Source organism: Belonocnema kinseyi, chromosome 2 (assembly GCF_010883055.1).
Source record: "Belonocnema kinseyi isolate 2016_QV_RU_SX_M_011 chromosome 2, B_treatae_v1, whole genome shotgun sequence".
Taxonomy (NCBI): Eukaryota; Metazoa; Arthropoda; class Insecta; order Hymenoptera; family Cynipidae; genus Belonocnema; species Belonocnema kinseyi.
In genome coordinates, this window is record NC_046658.1 from 86668893 (window position 1) to 86687887 (window position 18995).

At 29.2% G+C, this 18995-nt stretch overlaps 1 protein-coding gene across 2 annotated transcripts; it reads right to left on the reverse strand.

The window, feature by feature from the left end:
* Positions 1 to 301: 301 nt before the first annotated feature.
* On the reverse strand, positions 302 to 12818 carry LOC117167574 (longitudinals lacking protein, isoforms H/M/V-like). 2 transcript variants are annotated; one of them, XM_033352616.1, is made up of 3 exons: positions 12100 to 12818; positions 7559 to 7814; positions 302 to 540 (listed from the first exon to the last, which is right to left on the reverse strand). In XM_033352616.1, exons 1-2 carry the CDS (start codon positions 12271 to 12273, stop codon positions 7626 to 7628), a joined length of 363 nt encoding a protein of 120 aa, XP_033208507.1. In that variant the 5' UTR covers positions 12274 to 12818; the 3' UTR covers positions 302 to 540; positions 7559 to 7625. The 2 variants fall into 2 exon arrangements, with proteins under 2 accessions (XP_033208507.1, XP_033208506.1); XM_033352615.1 differs by having other exon boundaries at positions 302 to 545.
* Between the last annotated feature and the right edge of the window lie 6177 nt (positions 12819 to 18995).

Below are 18995 nucleotides of genomic sequence, written 5' to 3' on the forward strand. Positions count from 1 at the left end.
TTAAAATTAAAATAAAATCGATAAAATATTTTTTAATTGCGAAAAAGAACTTGTAAGTAAAAAAAATAATTAAGAACTCTCTTGAAATAAAAAAGAATAGACGATGTCAAACTTTTTGAAGGGGTAAACACTATTTTATATTTGAGTGATATGATTCTTGTGATTATTGTGGTTTTATCCATCAAAAACTCGAATACAAAATACAAAACACTACGTACCAATAAAGAGTAAAATTATTTAATAATCTAAAAAAAAGGTGCGCAGACCTTTCTTAGGGTAACTCAAATAAAATAATTATAAATAGTAAAATTTGTACTTTATTTTGTGATATCTGAATAAACAGACCAGATCAATGTTACAGAAATTAATAAGACACACATTCAATATAATGAAGTTCAACATACTATAAAAAATATCGCATTTTGGATATACTTTTTTAATCGAGCATGAAGCGCGATTTCCGTGATGTAGATGTATTCGTTAAATCCGAAGGACATTAAAAAAAAGACTGTCCAATCTCGTATTTGGATAAATCCAAATCTGCACTGAAATCAAACAGACGAGGTAATGTTGAAATTGTCGATTTTGGGGTTTTATGTGGAAGGGGGGGGGGGGGGGGGGGGGGGGGGGGGGGGGGGGGGAGGATACATTAACAGGGTGTCTACTCACCTGGAAAACCTAAAAATCTCAGGGAATTTGTTTTCGAGCATGCTTCAATTTGTTTTGAAAATTGAAATGATTAAATCCAAGAACGTTTTTTAATTTGCAAAAGTAAATTTACATTACTGAATTTATCATTATTTAAATCAAACTTCTTTTTCTCATTTTTACTTGTCAGCAAACTATTTTTTGTCGAAAATATCAATACGCTAAATTTACACTAAATTTTAAGTACATGTGAAAATAATAAACTTTTTTTATTATTCATATAATTCATGGACTTTGCAACAGATTTAAAAATTGATTATGAATACAGATGAATTCCCAACAAATCGCTTCAATTTCTCGCCAAAAATTTGAATATTCTACAAAATTGTTGAATTTTGACACCAAACTGACGAATTATTTACAAAACGTTTGAATTTCCAATCGGAAATACTAATTTTCGCACAAAAATATAATAGTTGATATTAAAAAAAAGATTTGGACCAAGAAAAACAACAACGAATTTTCAACTAAAATGATGAATCTTCAAAGATAAAAAAAAAAAGACTTTTTAAGAAACTAGTACAACTTTCAACCAAAGAGTTGCATTTTCACAATCCAAAAAGATAAATTTTAAACGATAAATATAATTAGTGATAACTAAAAAAAAAAATGAATTTAAAGTAAAAAACAGTTAGACTTGACCTAGAAAGATGATTTTTTTAAACAAAATACATCAATTTTGAATCAAAGAGAAAAACTTTCTGCCAAATTGTTTAATTTTTTAGCCAAAAATCCAAAATTTCTACGAATCAGTTAAATTTCAACCCGGAAATGTGAATTTTCATTGGATAAGGTCATTTATAACAGATAAGTTGCATTTTTAACTAACGAAGATGACATTTTTTATAGAGCTACATTTTTAAACCAAAAATATGAACAAAATATGCAGCTGAAGTATTAGAGCGGAAAAGAGTGCATGGAAATTTCAGACGAAGGTATGGGAGGGAAAGGGAGGGGAGTTGGCGAGAAAGTGTTTGATGGAGGTAGAATAGAGGAGTCGGAGGGCAATCGAATTAACGAGATGGAAAGAAGAAAGGAGGGAGTTCTTTAATGATAGAGAAATAGAAGACAGGACTGGAGTAAACTATGAAGAATTGGAAAAAAGGGAGAGGGAAAGACAATTAATAGGAAGGTGGGGGGGGGGGGTCGAGGAATCAAAATACAATAAATGGTATAAGATGATAAAAAAGGAGGGGATTGGGAACCGAGGTAAGGGAGGGGATGTACTGGGAAAAAGAAGAAAACAGAAAGTGTAGAATACGTGAATGGGAGGAGGAAGCATGTATGGGAAGGATGTAGGAGAGGAATGGAAGATAAAGGAAGCTGGCAAGAGAATGTGGTTAAGATTCTAGGGGAAGATGGATTAGGAGAAAAATGGATGAAGAAGTTGGAGGGTGCTAGAGGAGCGAATGAGAGAGAATGAAAGAATGAACGTGAAAAAAGGTAAATGGAGGTATAGAAAAGTGAAAGAAAAAGGAAACGGAAGTCGCTTAGATTAAAAGCGTAAAAATTGTAAGTACTGGTAAGGTAAAAGTTAAGTAGACTAAGATGCGTTTGCATTCTCATGCTCTCTCTCGCTTGCACTCTCGCTTTCGTTCTATCGCTCACTCGTTTGCTAATAAGTCCTAAATTGCGTTATCGCAGGAAAGAGAAATAAGAAATTAGATATAAGATTTTATGAATGTGCAACTAAAACAGATTAATTTTTAAACACAAAAACTTTATTTATTGCCAAAAAATACGAATTGTAAACCAAATCTATATATTTTTACCAAAAAGTTTAATTTTCAGCTAAGAAGATAATTTTTCTGCCCGAAAAAAATGAATTTTCCAGAAATTACCTAAATTTTTTACCAAATAGTTGAATTTTGTACGGGAAAAACAAATTTTCAATAAAGTACATATATTTTTAACTAAAAAGATAAGTTTTTTTTTCTAAAACTGTAGTATAATTTCTATTGAGAATTAATCTTTAATAAAAAATTCTACGAAACTGTTTAATTTTTATCCAAATAGTTGAATTTTGTACCAAAAGTTGAATTTTTCATGTCAAGATACGCTTTTTCTTTAAAACCCATCAGTAAAATTTTCAACAAAATAGTTCAATTTTCAGTTCGACTTTCAAACAAGGAGTTGAATTTTTTAAATAAAAACATGACTTTTCAACGAAAAATGTGATAGTTGATATTTCAACAGAAACGATTTTTTAAACTAAAAAGCAATTGGATTTAACCTAGAAAGAGTAATTTTAAACAAAAAACTTTTATCCTCGTCTAAAATAGATTAATTTCTTATTAAAAAATTGCATTTTTAACCAAAAAAACGGTGCAATTTTTACAGATAAGGGATGATTTTTTAAATCAAAAGTCGAATTTTTCATCAAAATATTTGAATTTTCAATTGAGCTTTAATTGAAATTTATTAAAAATGTTTAAAATATATTTTGGTTAAAAAATTAGCTATTTTGTTGAAAGGTAGTAGATAAATATTAACATCATTTTCGTTAAAAATGTATCTCTTTGGTTTAATATAATTTTTTTAAATTAAAAATTATTCAACTTCATTTTTGTGTTGAAAAATTATATTTTTTAATTGGAAATTCGTTTTTTTTGTGTGAAACCTTCTGCGTTAAAAAATCATCTTTTTGATCGAAAATTCACCACTTTGTTTGAAAATGTAACTATTTCTTTTTTTTTTAAATTAGTATTTTTGGTTGAAATTTTTTTAACTGAAATACTATTTGAATTGAATATTTCTTAATTTTAGTTAAAAATCCATCTCATTGGTTAAACGATTTTTTAACTGAAAATTTAGGTATTCAAATTTTGGTTGACAATTCATCTATTTTGGTTTAGAATTTCATGTATAGTATTTTGTGAAAAATGCGTCTTTTATGGTAGAAATTAACCTTCTTGGTTGAAAACTTATCTTTTGTGTCGAAAATTCAAATTGCTGTTTTAAAATTGAATTATTCCACTTGAAAAATCAGTATTATAGTTGAAAACTCATCAATTTGGCTAAAAATAAATTTATTAACTGAAAATTCACTATTCTATTTTTGGTCGAAAGCTGTTATTTGTGGTACAAAATTCAACTACTTGGTTAAAAATTCATGTTTTGGTTGAGGATTTAACGATTTTGTTGAAAATTCATGCATTTTGTTAGAAAATCGTCTTTCTGACAAAAAATAACTCTTTTTGGTTTAAAATTAAACTATTAGGTTAAAAATTCATCTTTCTTGTTTAAAATGTAATAGTTCAGGAATTGAAAGCCGTTTGATTTTAATTTAATTTCGAACCCACATTAATTTGACCTGAATATGCACAGAAGGTGCATAAGAAATTAACTGAATAAGAAGGTAAAATAAAAATTCAAGAAGTTATTAATTATATTTTTTACTATTGCTTAATTAATTGATGGTTCTAATAGATTTTAGAATATCTTGTAGTGGAATATAATCTGTCAAGGCTTTATAACATAAGTCAAACCTTAATTGAATTTCCAGAAGCTTAAAGAAATTATTTATAATAAACTCGAAAAAATGTATACATATTCCGAGTTGATTGGTTAAAAAAAAAACGAAAATATTTGAATGGCTCCGTCCTATGAAAAAGTATACCTGGAAAAAACTTGAGATACCTGGAATTATCGGGGAATTTTTTTTCGTGATTCGAGTAGACACCCTGATATAGCATGAGGTGTTCAAAAAATAAAAAAATATGTTAACAACAGCCCTGTCCGACTACTGAGAAAAGTAGTTGTCGCTTATAAGTTGCACTTCTCGGGTGTACTAATCCGCCGGGCGACGCGTCAATTGTTCTGCTCTGGAAAAGCATTGGTCTTATGGAAAACTCAATAATTAATATTAAATAAAAACATTCCAGATCGTTTCAGTTTAAAAAATTGAGACCAACAATTCTTTTATGGGTAATTAATATTTAAAAAACATGAAAGTCATTGAAGTGTAAAAGGATTATTGAAAGAAGATTATTTTAAAAGTGCTATATTATACTGGATTTTCAACATTTCATATAATGCAAGCAACATTTAAACGCGTTTAACAATTTATATTTATTATATATGGATTTATTCTAATGAAATTTGAATATAAAATTATTAAAATTATAAGTTTACACATGGTTGTTTTTAACAATATGTATTAAACATGTGTAAATAAGTATTGGAAAAAATAAAGATCCTAAGAGAAAACGAAGTGTTATAATAAAAAATATAACAAAATAAAATTATGATATAAAGATACTTTAGAAAGTTAAATAACGAAATTAAAAAATTTAATAGTATCTTAATATTTTCTTCAGTATTATAAATGAAGAATTAAATAACTTTGAATGTTATTAATTCAATTTTTAAGACCGAGAAATTTTTTTGGCTGAATATAACAAGCCAATCAAAATTGTTGCGTGCAAATATTTCTGTATTTCAAAACAAATGTTTATTACATAATCTATTTTTATCAAAGAATAATACATTTTTTAAACAAAATACACGTGTAAAAAGTGTATGTGGGAGGGGGGGGGGGGGTTGAACGGATTAAACGAATAAGTAAATATAAGCAAAATCCATAAATTCAATATATTTTTCTAAAATTCACACCTTAATAACATCCAATATATGTACGATCATACATGCAAATTTTTAGTATCATGTATATATTAATGCAAATAGAACATAAATAACACCTTTAAGACATGCAGATATTCATCATTACTTTAAGAAACCTACAAAATAAGTGGATCAGTGAAGGAACTCAAGATAAGCTAAATTGGCTTCAACTATGGGGTTTTGGATTTATTCTTAAAGAAGATTGGCATACTCCTTCAATTGATTAGCTTTTTTAATCTTTAATAATTTTGGACCTGATTCAGATACTTATCGTTTTCTTTCTGATTTTAAAAGAGTTTATTATCTTATTTTGGAACCCAGTGAAAACTATAAAAAAAGCTTCCAAATTAATAAAATAGCGGTGGTTTTTCTAAAACTATGAAAAGTTGCTTTAAAAAAAAAACCCACAATTATATATTTTTTGCCAATTTCGTTTAAAATTGTTAGTCTCATAATAAAGATATCTTGTGAGTTTTATGCGGCCCAAATAACTTTTGTCGCTAGGAGAATTTTTTTTCGTATAATCGGATTTTCCAATTCTTTTTGTAAACAAAAGATATATATTTTTTTTTAGATCAAACTTTTCAGGCCTAAAATTCCTATGAAAATAAGCCCTTGGCCTTTTGCGATATTTTGCATCGTTTGCGAGAATAATTCAGCAATGAATTTTTTATTTCAAAATATAATTCTCCCGGCCTAAAAAATGGTTTAACCCGCCCAAAGCTGATATTATGTCTTTCTTCTATTAGCAGAAACTTTGTTTAAATATTGGGAAAAACGATAAGGTGGCATTTACCAAGAAATCTTAAATTTTTTCATCAAACTTTAAGAAACAAAAATATAGTTTCTAAAAAATCCCAGCTTTTTATTCATCCTAATATTTTTGAAAAGTTTCTGCTAATATAAGAAAGTCTCTATCAGCTTTATGCGGGCTAAACTATTTTTTAAGCCGAAAGAAGAGTAAGGGTCATTTCAGTAAAAAGTTTTTAGACTTGCAAAGTAGTATCTCAACTTTTTTTCGTATCTGTCGGTGTTTAAAAGAAAAGTAAGAAAATTTGATTATATGATAAAAACTTCGCCTGACGACAAAAGTTATTTATCCCGCATAATACTCACAAGATATCTTTATTGTGAAACTTAAAATTTGAAACGAATTTGGCAAAAAATATATAATTTTGGGTTTTTTTTTAAAGCAACTCTTAATACTTTCAGAAAAACTTCCGTCATTTTATTAATTTTGAAGCTTTTTATATTTTTCGGTGGGTTTCAAAATAATACAATAAAGACTATCAAAATGAAAATGATAAATATCTCAATTAGGTCAAAAGTGGTTGAGAATTCAAAAAAATGTGAGTTTAAAAAACATAAAGCACAAAACATACCTACTTTCCTACTTTATAATTTTATCAATAATTCTTCTCAAAGTTCTATAAAATATTACTTATGATAATAAACTCTCGTATTACTTTTGTATGCAGACAAAACACTGAAATTTCCTGTTTCGTTAACTTATCCGTGATAAAATTTTTTTTTTAATTCTTAGTATGACTTCTATGTAAACATAACGAGGATATAACCTTGTCATTGGAATCCTTCACTTCTCGTTTATTCTAGTAATTTGATCAGGTAAAAAATATAGCTCAAAAACAAATTGACAACTTTGTAAAGTGTAATCCTGTCGAAGAATTGCTTTTTCGCATTCGAGAAGACGATCTGAACCTGAAGGAATGAAAAGAAGGGTCTGCTTTTCTTGCCGGATTTGTATCCCGAATTGCACGACCTGCATGTAACGACCCATATTTTATGTATCAAAAGATTAATAAAAATGCACTAAATCTCACTATTATCAGCAAAAGCCAGAATAATACATTAAAAACCGCTATTTTATTATTTTGAAAGTTTTTACTCATTAGACTCAATGTTTTTCTCGAGCAGGACGAATGAGGCGCTTTCTGGTGGCTACCGGATGAGTTCATCTGTCATGTGGAACTTATAAGCGACAACAGTTGCTGTACAAAAGGTCGGGGATTGGGATAGGGCTGGTCAACAAGGACTGATTGGCATGTTTATTTAACTGTTACAATTTTTTGTCATTATTTTTTTTAAATAAATGTAGATTTTCACCATTTTTAAGTGGAATAGGTTCTGTGACCGACAACCTGGGCCTTATACATTTGGACGTACGCATATTTTTATATTTAAGAGATATGATTTTCGTGATTCTTACCTGTGGGATGGAGATGATTGACGGTTCTTTGGGTAGATCTCTTGCAAAGATTTGTGATAAAGTCTGCCTAGGGATTACTTTCCGAAAGCCCTTTTATTTGTAGAGACTCTGCAGCCTTGAGGAGGGCTGCTAATTGATCTTGGGATATATTCACTTCTCCCTTGTACATGTAATCCTTCATGGCCTTCAACTCATTAAACTTAACATCTTTGAGTATGAAAACGGGGTGCTCATCATAATGTTCACGCAGAAGGCCCTGAAATCAGAATTATACATAAGTTCATGAATACATTTTTCACATCAAAATTTACTTTTTCAATTGTGTCATAAAACTTTAAAATATAAAAGAATGCTTTTCAAACTGAAACTTTAAAAATATACCTCAACGAATTCCAAACCACTCAAAAGTTTTATCATATAAACTTCCGGATGAAACTTAGTGTTAAGTTTTGAGACCAGTTTGGTCTCATCATCACACCTTACTTATTATAATTAGAAAAACTTTCTGCCAAATTTTATTAATTGTTATACGAAAGGTGCGACGATGACACCAGACTGGTCTCAAAAGTTTACAACGAGTTTTATCCTGACAATTATTTAATTAAACTTTTTAGTGGTCTGGAAGTCGTTGGAGTTGGGAAAGGTTGCCTAAGACGGGCCACCCTTATTATTTTTGCAGGAAACTCAGAATTCTAGTTATTTTGCAAGTACTGGAAGTAAATTAACAAAAACAGAAATTAAAAATTACTTTTGTACGTTAGAGAACGAAATTTTACCTGTTTTAGAAGTTGTGATTTAATAACTTCTAATAATTTGAAGGAGTACGTTATTTTTTATGGCTAAGTTTGTAAGCTTTGCAATAGGTACTTACGTTCTATTAATTTTTATGCTGTTCAATAAAAATATTTAAAACATTGTGATCATGCGAAATTCCTAAGACGAGCCCCTTTTAGGCTAGAAAAATGTAGGTAAAAGTGAAATCTGCTTTACTTGCGAGGTACCGGTGGTAATGATTTGAGCTCGAATGTGTTTTGCATATTCTTTAAAAATTAGTTGCAGAAAACCAGCGAGTATTCATTAAGAATAATGTTGCAGACATCAGTAAAAAAGGGAAACGATAAGTAGTCGAAATTTTATACAAAAAACATTCAATAATTCCCAAAGTGATATAGAAAATATTTCAGATTTTTAAACTTCCCGCCAATCAGTTGTAACATTACCTAACCTCGTGATTGTTTTTAATCATGAATATGAATTTTTTTTAATATGTTGGGTTTTCGATTTATATTAGTACATTATTGACCTAAGATGAATAATATTTGAAATTTTATAACTTTTCATAGATATTTCGTCCTTGAACTTCGCTAACACTTATTTACTATTATACCTTATTTAGCGCTTATTTTACGTTTTATAATGTACTTTGCATGAATATATCACAAATGTAAAGAATATGTTTAAATACTACGCTACGAATAAAATTAATCGATATCTAGTCTTTAATTGCATAGCTTTTTTAATTTTAAAAAGGGGCCCGTCTACAAATACATATTTTTTCAACATTTAAGTTCATTGCCTTTAAAACATTTTTTTTAACTTTTAAGCTTATGAACTTTGTAAAGAAAAAATCAAACTAAGGTGCATATAATCGCTTTTGCTTCTGAAGTACCTTAAAATCGAAAATTTTCGGAAAATATGGCCGTCTTAGGTAACTAACCTTTTTTGTTGCAAATTAGTCTTTCTGGGTTAAAACCTCAACTATTTTGGTACAAATGTTACTTTTTGTTAAAAATTAATATTTTGGTGTTGAAAATGCACCTGAAATCTTTCTGGGTTGCAAATGAACTTTTTTTAATTCGTCTGTTTTATTAAAAATTCACATTTTTTAATCGAAATTTCATCTTTTCTGGTCTAGAATGCTACTATATGATTGAAAATAAATCTTATTTGGTTGAAGATTCGACGATTTTGTTCAAAAATCATATTTTTTGTGGAATTTAACGATTATTTATTTAAAATAAAAACATTTTTCCGTTGAAATATCTACTATTACATTATTCGTTGAATATCCATCTTCTTTTGTTGAAAACTGAACAGCTTGTTTAAAAGTTGAACCACTTTGTTACAAAAAAAAAAAACATTTTTTGTTGGAGATTTATTATTTTAGTTGAAAATTTATCTCTTTCATTCAAAATTCATCTCTTTGGTTGAAAGTTAAAAATTTACATTTTTTATTCGAAAATTCAACTGCTTCAGTAAAAGTTTAACCAAATTATTTTTTCTTTTGCCGAAAATGAACTGTTGCTTTGAAAATTCTACTTTTTGATAAAAAGTGAATCTTCTTGATTGAAAATTCGTCTTTTTGGTATTAACATCCATCCCTTTTGGTAGAAATTTGATCTTTTTTGGTTGAAACATCATCTATTACATTTTTGATTCCGAATTCAGTTGAAAATTAAATTTTTTTCTTTAAATCTTGTTGTTAATTTAAAATATCGACTACATACTACATTTTTCGTTAAAAATTCATCTTTTTGAATGTAAAAGTCAACTAGAGTTTAAAAAATTTGGATATTTGATTGAAAATTATTCTTTTTAGGTTAACCCATTAAGTCTCAAAGCGAAAAAATTTCTCTCTTACGTTTGCGCTTGAATCATTTTATAAAAAAGGAAAAGAATTTATTGTAAAATACTCTTTTTTTTACTATTTTTGGGTATGCTCTAAACGATGCAATGGTTCAAAAAACGGAATATATTGATTTTTAATTAATAATTCAAAAATTTTAAAAAAAATCTTTTTCTTAAGCAATTTTTTTTCAATCAAAAAATAGAGGAAGGAATTTTTTTATTGTCGCTTATTATCTACGATTTATAAAAATAAAATGGCGGCCAAAAAACGAAAAACAAAAATGTTAAATTTCTTCTTATCGATATTTTTCGCTCAAATCATATAAATGTTGAATTATTTCAGTAAAAAAGGTATTTGAATAGTTAATTTTGAAACAAAATAAAAATATTTAGTGTTAAATAGGTAAAATCATGATATTAAGATTATAAAAAATAATTTTATTGCTATTTTACGTCATTTTCACACCAAAATCCAATGCAGTGCGTGAAATATCGTTTTTTTCCAACCATTGCGTGATGCACTGATATTATTTTCATAAAATTAAAAGTTAATGTTTACTGATATACAATTTTACATGACTCGGCTGTGCAACACTTAAGTTGAAGCATAAGAATTGAAGTACAGTGGAACCGCGGTTATATCCTCTCGCTCTTATCTCTGCATAACTCATTTATGTCCGCTTAGCGTCCGTCACTTAAATGTTTTTATTTTGTTTAAAAATAAAATATTCAAATACCTTTTTACCGAAATAATTAAAAATTTTAAATAAATTATTTGCCTGTTTTATAAAATTATTCAAGCTCAAACGTAAGAGAGAAATTTCTTCGTTTTGGGACTTAATGGGTTAATAAATTCAACTATTTGCTTAAAAATAATTTCTTTGGTTGAAAGTCCATTATTTCAACTTAAAAAGTCAACTGTTTTCTAAAACATTGGACATTTTAGCTTGAAAATTCAACTATTTCGTTGAACAGTCAACTTATTTTGGTGGAAGTTTTTTTTTACAGTCACATTTTTTTTGGTAAAAACTTTCACTGTTTGGTTGGAACTTCATCTCTTCTGATAAAAAATGAATCTTTTATAGCAGAAGTCATCTCTTGTGTTTCAAATATAAAAATAAAATTTTTATATCAATTTGTTTTATTCCGTTCGTAAATGGTTTGATGTTAAAATATCGATAAGCTGATCTTTGAATATTAATGGTCAGGAGAAATGAAAACAAGAATCGCAAACTGAATTTGATTCCAATGGTATAAATTTACATATACGTTGCAAGGAATTAGGGCGCATTGGGATGAATTGAAACTGTGCTAATTGAATGCATGGTCAAAGTCAATTAAAAAAAAAGTGTATACGACTAGAATCGAACCAGCGATCCTTCGTGTAACAATCCAGAGAACCCCCAATGGGCTACGGGACTATTTGTTAGAATAACAAGGGTGCCTTATGCTCCACAAGTTGGTTCTCCTTTTACGAGTTGAACTGAATAAATCATAATTTGATTAAATTCGCAATTATGAATTAGGGCGTATTTGAGTTCGAATTTCAATTTGCCGAATTACGAAGAATTAAGCAGTATTCGCATTGACGAATTCAGACGAATTGGAGTTGAACTTCAAACCCCGCGAATTAAAATGAATTGGCACTGAATTTAATTCGTTCTAAGGCATTTGAGTGAATTAGATCCCCTCAACATTTTTTGCCTAATTCGGAAAAATAGCAAACTTGGAGAATAAATGACTTATTTCTGAATTTATACAAATTCACACCCTGCTCCGATTCGTGATTGTCGTAAGCGAAATTCATGAGGGCTTCTAGTGTATTTTTCTGAATTCACCACAATTAGTTTATTTTCACTGGAAAGCTACACAAAATTAGAGGTTATTGCAGATTAGAAAATGTGAAAACACACCTGAAAATACGGACTGCACGCAGAAAGGACCACTTTGTGCGCCTTTAGGAACTTCCCCTCGGCCGCTAAAGTGCAATCTACTAGGTTGTCGGATTTTATTAATGAGCCGAATTTTTGCATTAGGGTACTGTGGTGGTCTTTCCATCTCAGGCACATTAGTTGATTGTCTTCCATTCTGCTAGTTTCACGTATAATTATCACTCGGACTTAACTTAAAAGAGGTTAAGCTTCTTCTTTTTTCGATTTGAAGGTTAAACTATAATGAAGCTAAACTGAACGTAACTGCTAAAGCTCCGTCACTGCGTCCAAGCGTTGAAGCTTCTTCTTCTCTTCTTCTTCTTCTTGGGTTGACAATTAGTCAGGAATTCTCCCACAGTGGCGCTGACATTTTAAATTAGGAAATTAGGTCTCGGAAATGGGAATGATTTACCTGTTTAAAATCAAAAATAATGAATAAACTAGCAAATTTAAAATTGGTAAAGTTTTGTTGGCCTTCATCAAAAGGTGTGGCCACGTTGAAATGTATGCCAATCCGAGCGTTCTTTTGCGATGTTCAGCGAAATGACGACATATTTTGAAGCAGCACAATTCCACAGCCCCTTTTCCCCGTTATCGGTCTTTGACGAATTTTCTCTGATTACTGCTTTATTAATTCTTTATATTTCATTTAATACAAAAAATCGATTCGATAATTATTCAGAAAATGCATATTTGACGATATAAATTTGGAATAATACGCCTGTTGGGTAGCTATGACAACGCCATCATTTAGGAACTATTGGGAAGAAGTTTGAATTTCTATTCAATATTAACCAGAAGTCTTATCGCAAATAACTGATTTAAACCTTAGTATAATATTTTTTATTAAAATGAATTGATTACAAATTTATGTTAGAACGAAATATGTATTAAAGATCATATAGAGGATTCGGTTCAGTACGCGTAGGTCAGGTAAAGTCAGGTGAAGTGAAAAGTAAGATTTAAAAAAGAATCATGCAAAATTCAGGGAATTTCTATAAGAGACACTTTAAATATCTGTCAAGAATAATAAATTAAGACATTTTAATTTTAAATTGTTTCATTCCGTTTATAAAAGAGTGTGTTACAAATGTTACAAGATTTAAATTCTGTTTAGTAATTTATTTGCTTTGCATTTTTAGTTATGTTTGTTTCAATTCCCTACCACCTGCTGATTATATTTTTAGTCAAAAATTTCAACACTTGACAAAATTAACAATGTTGAAAGTTATTCTTCTTTGATTAAGGATTGAAAATTAATCTCGTTCGTTAAAAGTTTTAATTCTTTGTCGAAAATCATTTTTTTTAATTCAATTACTTGGGTACAAGTTGAATCACTTTGTGACAATTTTATTTTTCTGGTGGAACGTTCATCGCTTGGGTTGACAATTAAATTATTTTGTTGAAAATTCGTTTTTTTGTGTGTTCAAAATTACTTTCTTTTAACTGAATATGTAAATTTTCGATTTTTGGTAAAAACTATATTTTTAGTATCAATTTCGCCTATTTTAGTACAAACTTAATCTTCTTGGTTGAAATTATTGTTTTTTTTTTTTAATTTCAACTGTATTTTACAGAATATTCGTCTTTTAATTTAAGAGTTCAACAATTTGGATGCACATTTTTCTCTTTGGTGGCTGAAAAATCCGGAAAAAATTCTTTATTTGTCAAAAATTCGTCTGTTTGGTAGGAAAATTAAACTTCTGGTTTAAAAAAACAAATTAGTTGCTTAAAAATACATTGTTTTAGTTGCAGATTCATCGTTTTAGTTTAAAATGCATCCCTTTGATTAAAAATTTGGCTATTTTATATAAAATTCCTTTTGTTGCTCGAAAAGTAATTTTATTACTAAAAATTTAACTATTTGTTTGAAATTCAACTATAGAGTTGAAAACTGAGTTGAATTAAATTAAAATTTTGAATTGGAAGTTTTTTATTCCCTTTATATAGATTATGTGTTTTTGTGAAAGAAAATAATACAGTACCAGCTGACATAGTCTTTTTATAAATTTTAAATGCAAGCTTTACTTATGTTAGAAGGATCTATTACCCTATTCTTTTCTTACAGAAAGAGCCAAGGACCGTGGTGACCATTCGTTACGACGGGATCCCTGGAAATTGGAGAAATAAGGACATTCCTATAAATAATTTATTTGCCAGCAATTTATTTGCCTTATATTTATTTATTTATTTTTCAGTTCCTTCCTTCGTTTGGAAAACAACAATTGAGTTGAAAACTCAATTAAATTAAATTGCAAATTTTAATCATAATTTTTTTATTCCGTTTATATAATATTATGTGTTAAATGTGTTACAGGATGCAGAATCTGGTCTTTGAATATTAATGGTCAGAGAATATGCCAAATTTTTCAGGGAAAAATCAGGAAATTTCAAAATGAAGTTTTGCGGCCAATACGTAGTTGGTTTCAAAGAATTCCCTGAATATTATAATAGATTCTTTATTTCGCGATAAAAACAATTCAAAATATTGATTTTTCATTGACCTTTTCAAATTCGGTTACTGATTTTTTTAGCGAGGGTGTATTTATAATTGAGCCTGATTTCTTCATCCAACAAGTATATAACAAAATTGAGCATTTAGATAACGCTGATGTATAATAAGTTTGAGTTTAAAATACGTTTAAGCAGGTAAGGAAGAAGCCCTACTTTGCAAGCGGTTAGTTTGTGATTTTGTGAATGCGCCTCCATGTTCTTTTCAAGAGCGCTCTAAAGTCTAAAGGAGCCCTTTTGGCTCTCTACAGGTATTTATTGGAGCTCAAATTCTAAATGATACCAACTTCTATTTGAGCCGCAACTTTAGTGAACCCCTTGTTTTTTATTTGTAACAATTTGACACCTTGGGTTGTTATATTATGGCAGATATCACATTTTAAACGTATATAATTTAGGATATTCTGTTAATCTCAATATGTACTTAAATCGCTTATAATGTAAATTTCAGCCAAATAAGATGTAGTCTGCAAAGGATTATTATTGTTAATTGTGTCCATTCTTTTACTGTAGGATCTTTTGGTCGGTCCCATGTTTTTGGGAATATTCGAACCTCGTTTAGAAATATAAAATAAAAGATTTCCTTATTAATAGTTACTTAGTCAAAATCTCAAAGTAGTTGCTTTGACAGGTGTTCAGGTGGGCGACAGCGTGGTTAAGCACGCCACAAATATCGGCATGAGACGAAAGTGACCAACGTTTTTCTGTGTAATGAATTACTGTTAAAAATAAAAACTTATCAGTACAATAAAGCCTAATTCTTTTTTTAATGCTATTTAAAATATATGTATTATTATTTTGACGAAATCACGAATTTTTCGAATATGCATAAGTGTAAATAATTTTTCTATTGGAAGGAAGAAAGTTGTATTTTGAAAAAGTTTATTATTTAAATATTTGGAAAAAAGATAGGTGAAATTAATTATTGTGAGCTTTTTAAAAACTATTAGGTTTGAAAGCAGCTTTAAGCTGTACTTCACCCTTTGGGTTCTCGTGTTATATCTGATCGCCATATACATATCCTTTTTTACGAATTCAATCAAGATTTATTATTATTATTATTATTATTATTATTAACATTCTTGCAAAAAAGTATAATAAAGTAAATATATGTTACAATTTGAAACAAGTCACTCGTATATAAATGCAAAACTGGTGGACTTTATCCCATTTTTATATGTATTCTAATATTTATTTTTTTTCAGGTTCTGTGTATTTAATTAAAGCAACTGCGTTATACCACGTAGAAGAATTGAACGAAATCAAAAAAACTGGTAAGTTTTTTATTCTTACTACTCTTGAATTCAAACTATCTCTCCAAATAAAATTTAAATATGGATGTCTATATAAACCATAATTGTTATTTAATATACCAAAAATTAATTATATAATTGTATATTCAGCAATTTTCATATAGAAACTTTTTGATATAACATTTAATACTATAATATTTATTTTTACAATAATACAGTGCAAACCAGGATATAGCGTCACTTTTGCAAAAATTACTATTGTGAATATGAAATTGTAAAGTTACTAAGTTTATTGGAATATAATAATAAATGATTAAATAATTGCTCTTATACCAAGAAGGAAGTTTATATAAATCCTAAAAAGACTGCAATTTACAAAACATAATATAGGAAAGATATTATCCCTATGCGCATTCTACGTATTGGTCATTCTCAATAAAAATAAATTCGCATTCCCACAAGGAGCAACTACCATTAATGAAAATGACACTGGTTCTCTGTAAAAAGGGCTGGAAATCAAACTCATGGCCACTTCCAAGGACCATGATATGGGTGGCCACAGGGTACGATGGAATTATATGCAATATATATGTCCTAGGCTGAATACGCCATTAGGCTTAATTCCCGGACAATAGGCCAAATGACGGTAATTAGACGAATCTATCTGCGTCGACCTTTCTTTCATCTAATTCCGTGAATCCGAGGTGGCACTTAACCGTCTTCATGTCTGCACGACTTTAATAGCCAAAGTAACTGGGTAATAAGGCGAATTTCATTTTAAATCAATAACTATACACTCACTTGAAATCAAAAAAATTTATTATCTATTGGTCTATGTATTATACAAATGAAAGAATTGTGGAAAATTGAGGAATGTTTTTAAAATACATTAAATTTGTGTATTATCTTGTAATATATTCACAGTAAACCCCAGTCAATAAAACAATTAATATTCGAACATAAAAACTTTTTAAATTAAAATAGTTAAATTCTTCATACAAGAAGATGAATTTTCAACTAGCATGATGCGTGTTTAGCCAGATATAATATTGCAAAATCTGTATGTTATCATAATTAAAATTATATACTTGAAACAAATCAGTATCTTCAAATTTTTTAGGGTAATATAAACCTTTATATTATATGTTATTATTCTCGGTGTATGAATAAAGAACAAAAGATTCGAGGACGAACACTAGTACAATAAAAGAAACAAATGCCTTCCTTCTGGACTGATAGCTACTATTCTTTTTCAACCACTTCTTATAGCATTTGCGGCAAATCGGTATTTTTATATGAAAAAGCAATTAACAATAAAAACAATTTACACGAGTCATTATGTTTTTCTATATTTTTAATGATGAAAAGTGAGGAATCCTGGAATAAGAAAAAGACAAGTTTCTGGATATAAAATCACATTGAATCCCAAAAGGTGTAAGATTTGGATCCAAGCTTTTCACAACGGAAAAACGGTTAGTCACTACACAACATCGGCGATATAGGCCATTACAACTATATTATAATCCTCCTATACAGATTTCAATTGTTTTTCCCAGTGAAAGAATTGAATGCTCCTTTGGATCAGGATTTAAAACATTATGGCAGATCTGTCTTTGCTAATTTATAAGGATTAAAGTAGTCGAAAATTACTAATTGTAACTTTCCCCTTATAATTTTCTAGATCAAAAGAATTTCAGGAGCAATTCGATATCAACACGAAGACTGGATGGTGGGCTATATTCTTGTACAAATGCTCGCATTTCTTCTACCAATAATGCTGGTGGCAAAACTTTAATTGAACACGACATTAATATAATCGAAGGTATGACTAGACTTGTAAATAGAATATCTTTGCTACATACATAAAACAAGCAAAAATGCAATATATAATTTGTTAAATTTTCAGACCCAGAACCACCTAAAGTACTTTTGCATCAATTTCCCCAATTTCACAAGTGGCATTCCCAATTTCACCAATGGCATTCCCACTTCAAGAGTTGCTAAACCCTCGTTATAAACAGTACAGAAAAGTGACGCATTGACGCATGCGAGGTGTTCTCAACAAGTATCCAACCTTAGGTCGCCAGAAATCTTCGTTGGAATGGTTTTTAATCGGGCCGTTGTAGGTTTCATAATGTCTTCTCTTGAATCAAATCGGGTTCCTTTCAGCGGTTGGGAAATAGCTAAAAGTCACATGGAGCCATGTCGAGGGAGTAGGGAGCCTGACGAGCCACAGGAATGTTGTGTTTATCACGATGGAGTTGCCAAGTTTTATCTGCCAAAAGATTTTTCCGTTTGCGTCTTACTAGTCCGGACGCCATACCACTTCCGTCGGATTCGCATTTGATATGGTAATGTTGTTAAAGATTCTTGTTCAGGTTGATCTCCTGATTCCGAATCTGCGTGATAGCCCTCTGGCGTTTATAGTGTTCTCGAAATATAAGGGATTAATTAAATTTTCATTATCAATTAATTATTGAATTACCGTTCAATATTTTAAAAAATTTTCTTTTGCATTATTGTAGAGGTAAAGAAGAGGAATAAAAGTTGTCCTGACACTTATTCGATGAGATCACTAGTTTTTGTAAAAAAAAGCGTTAATAGGTAAAATAATGGACAAAAATTATTATCCTTTTTGTGCTGAATAATATTATTTTATTTTAATTTTTTGTTATAATCGAAAATATAAGTTGAAACGAACAATTTTCATATTAGACGTTATTTCTCTAAAGTCAATAATTTTAAAGATAGAAGGGTTTTAATTAACGAACGAAAAATGCTTTTTAATTAATAGTCCTGATTCTCGACAGTGATTTGTTTTATTATGAAACGTTTAACACAGAAGCGTTCTTTATTCTATGATAAATATATTTTCGTATAATGTCGATAAAAAATTAATTATTTTGATATAAGCATCAATGTTTAAACAATCTTTATAACTTGACGCAGCTTCACGGGAAAAAATATAAAGGAGTCCAAATTTGCATAGTGCCTCTTGTAATCTCTCCGAAGCCAGTGATATCATTTGTAATCGAAATCTATTAATATTCGCACCTGTAGAGGCAATGAAAATATCTGAAATAAAATCGCTTCTAACTTTGTTTCTATACGTCC

What these genes read in the sequence shown, in the direction of transcription:
- LOC117167574 (XM_033352616.1), bottom strand. Translation starts at nt 12,273, where the DNA reads ATGGAAGACAATCAACTAATGTGCCTGAGATGGAAAGACCACCACAGT. An exon ending in CGTGCAGTCCGTATTTTCAG is followed by an intron (nt 7,815 to 12,099) that starts GTGTGTTTTCAC and finishes TTCTGATTTCAG; the next exon opens with GGCCTTCTGCGTGAACATTA.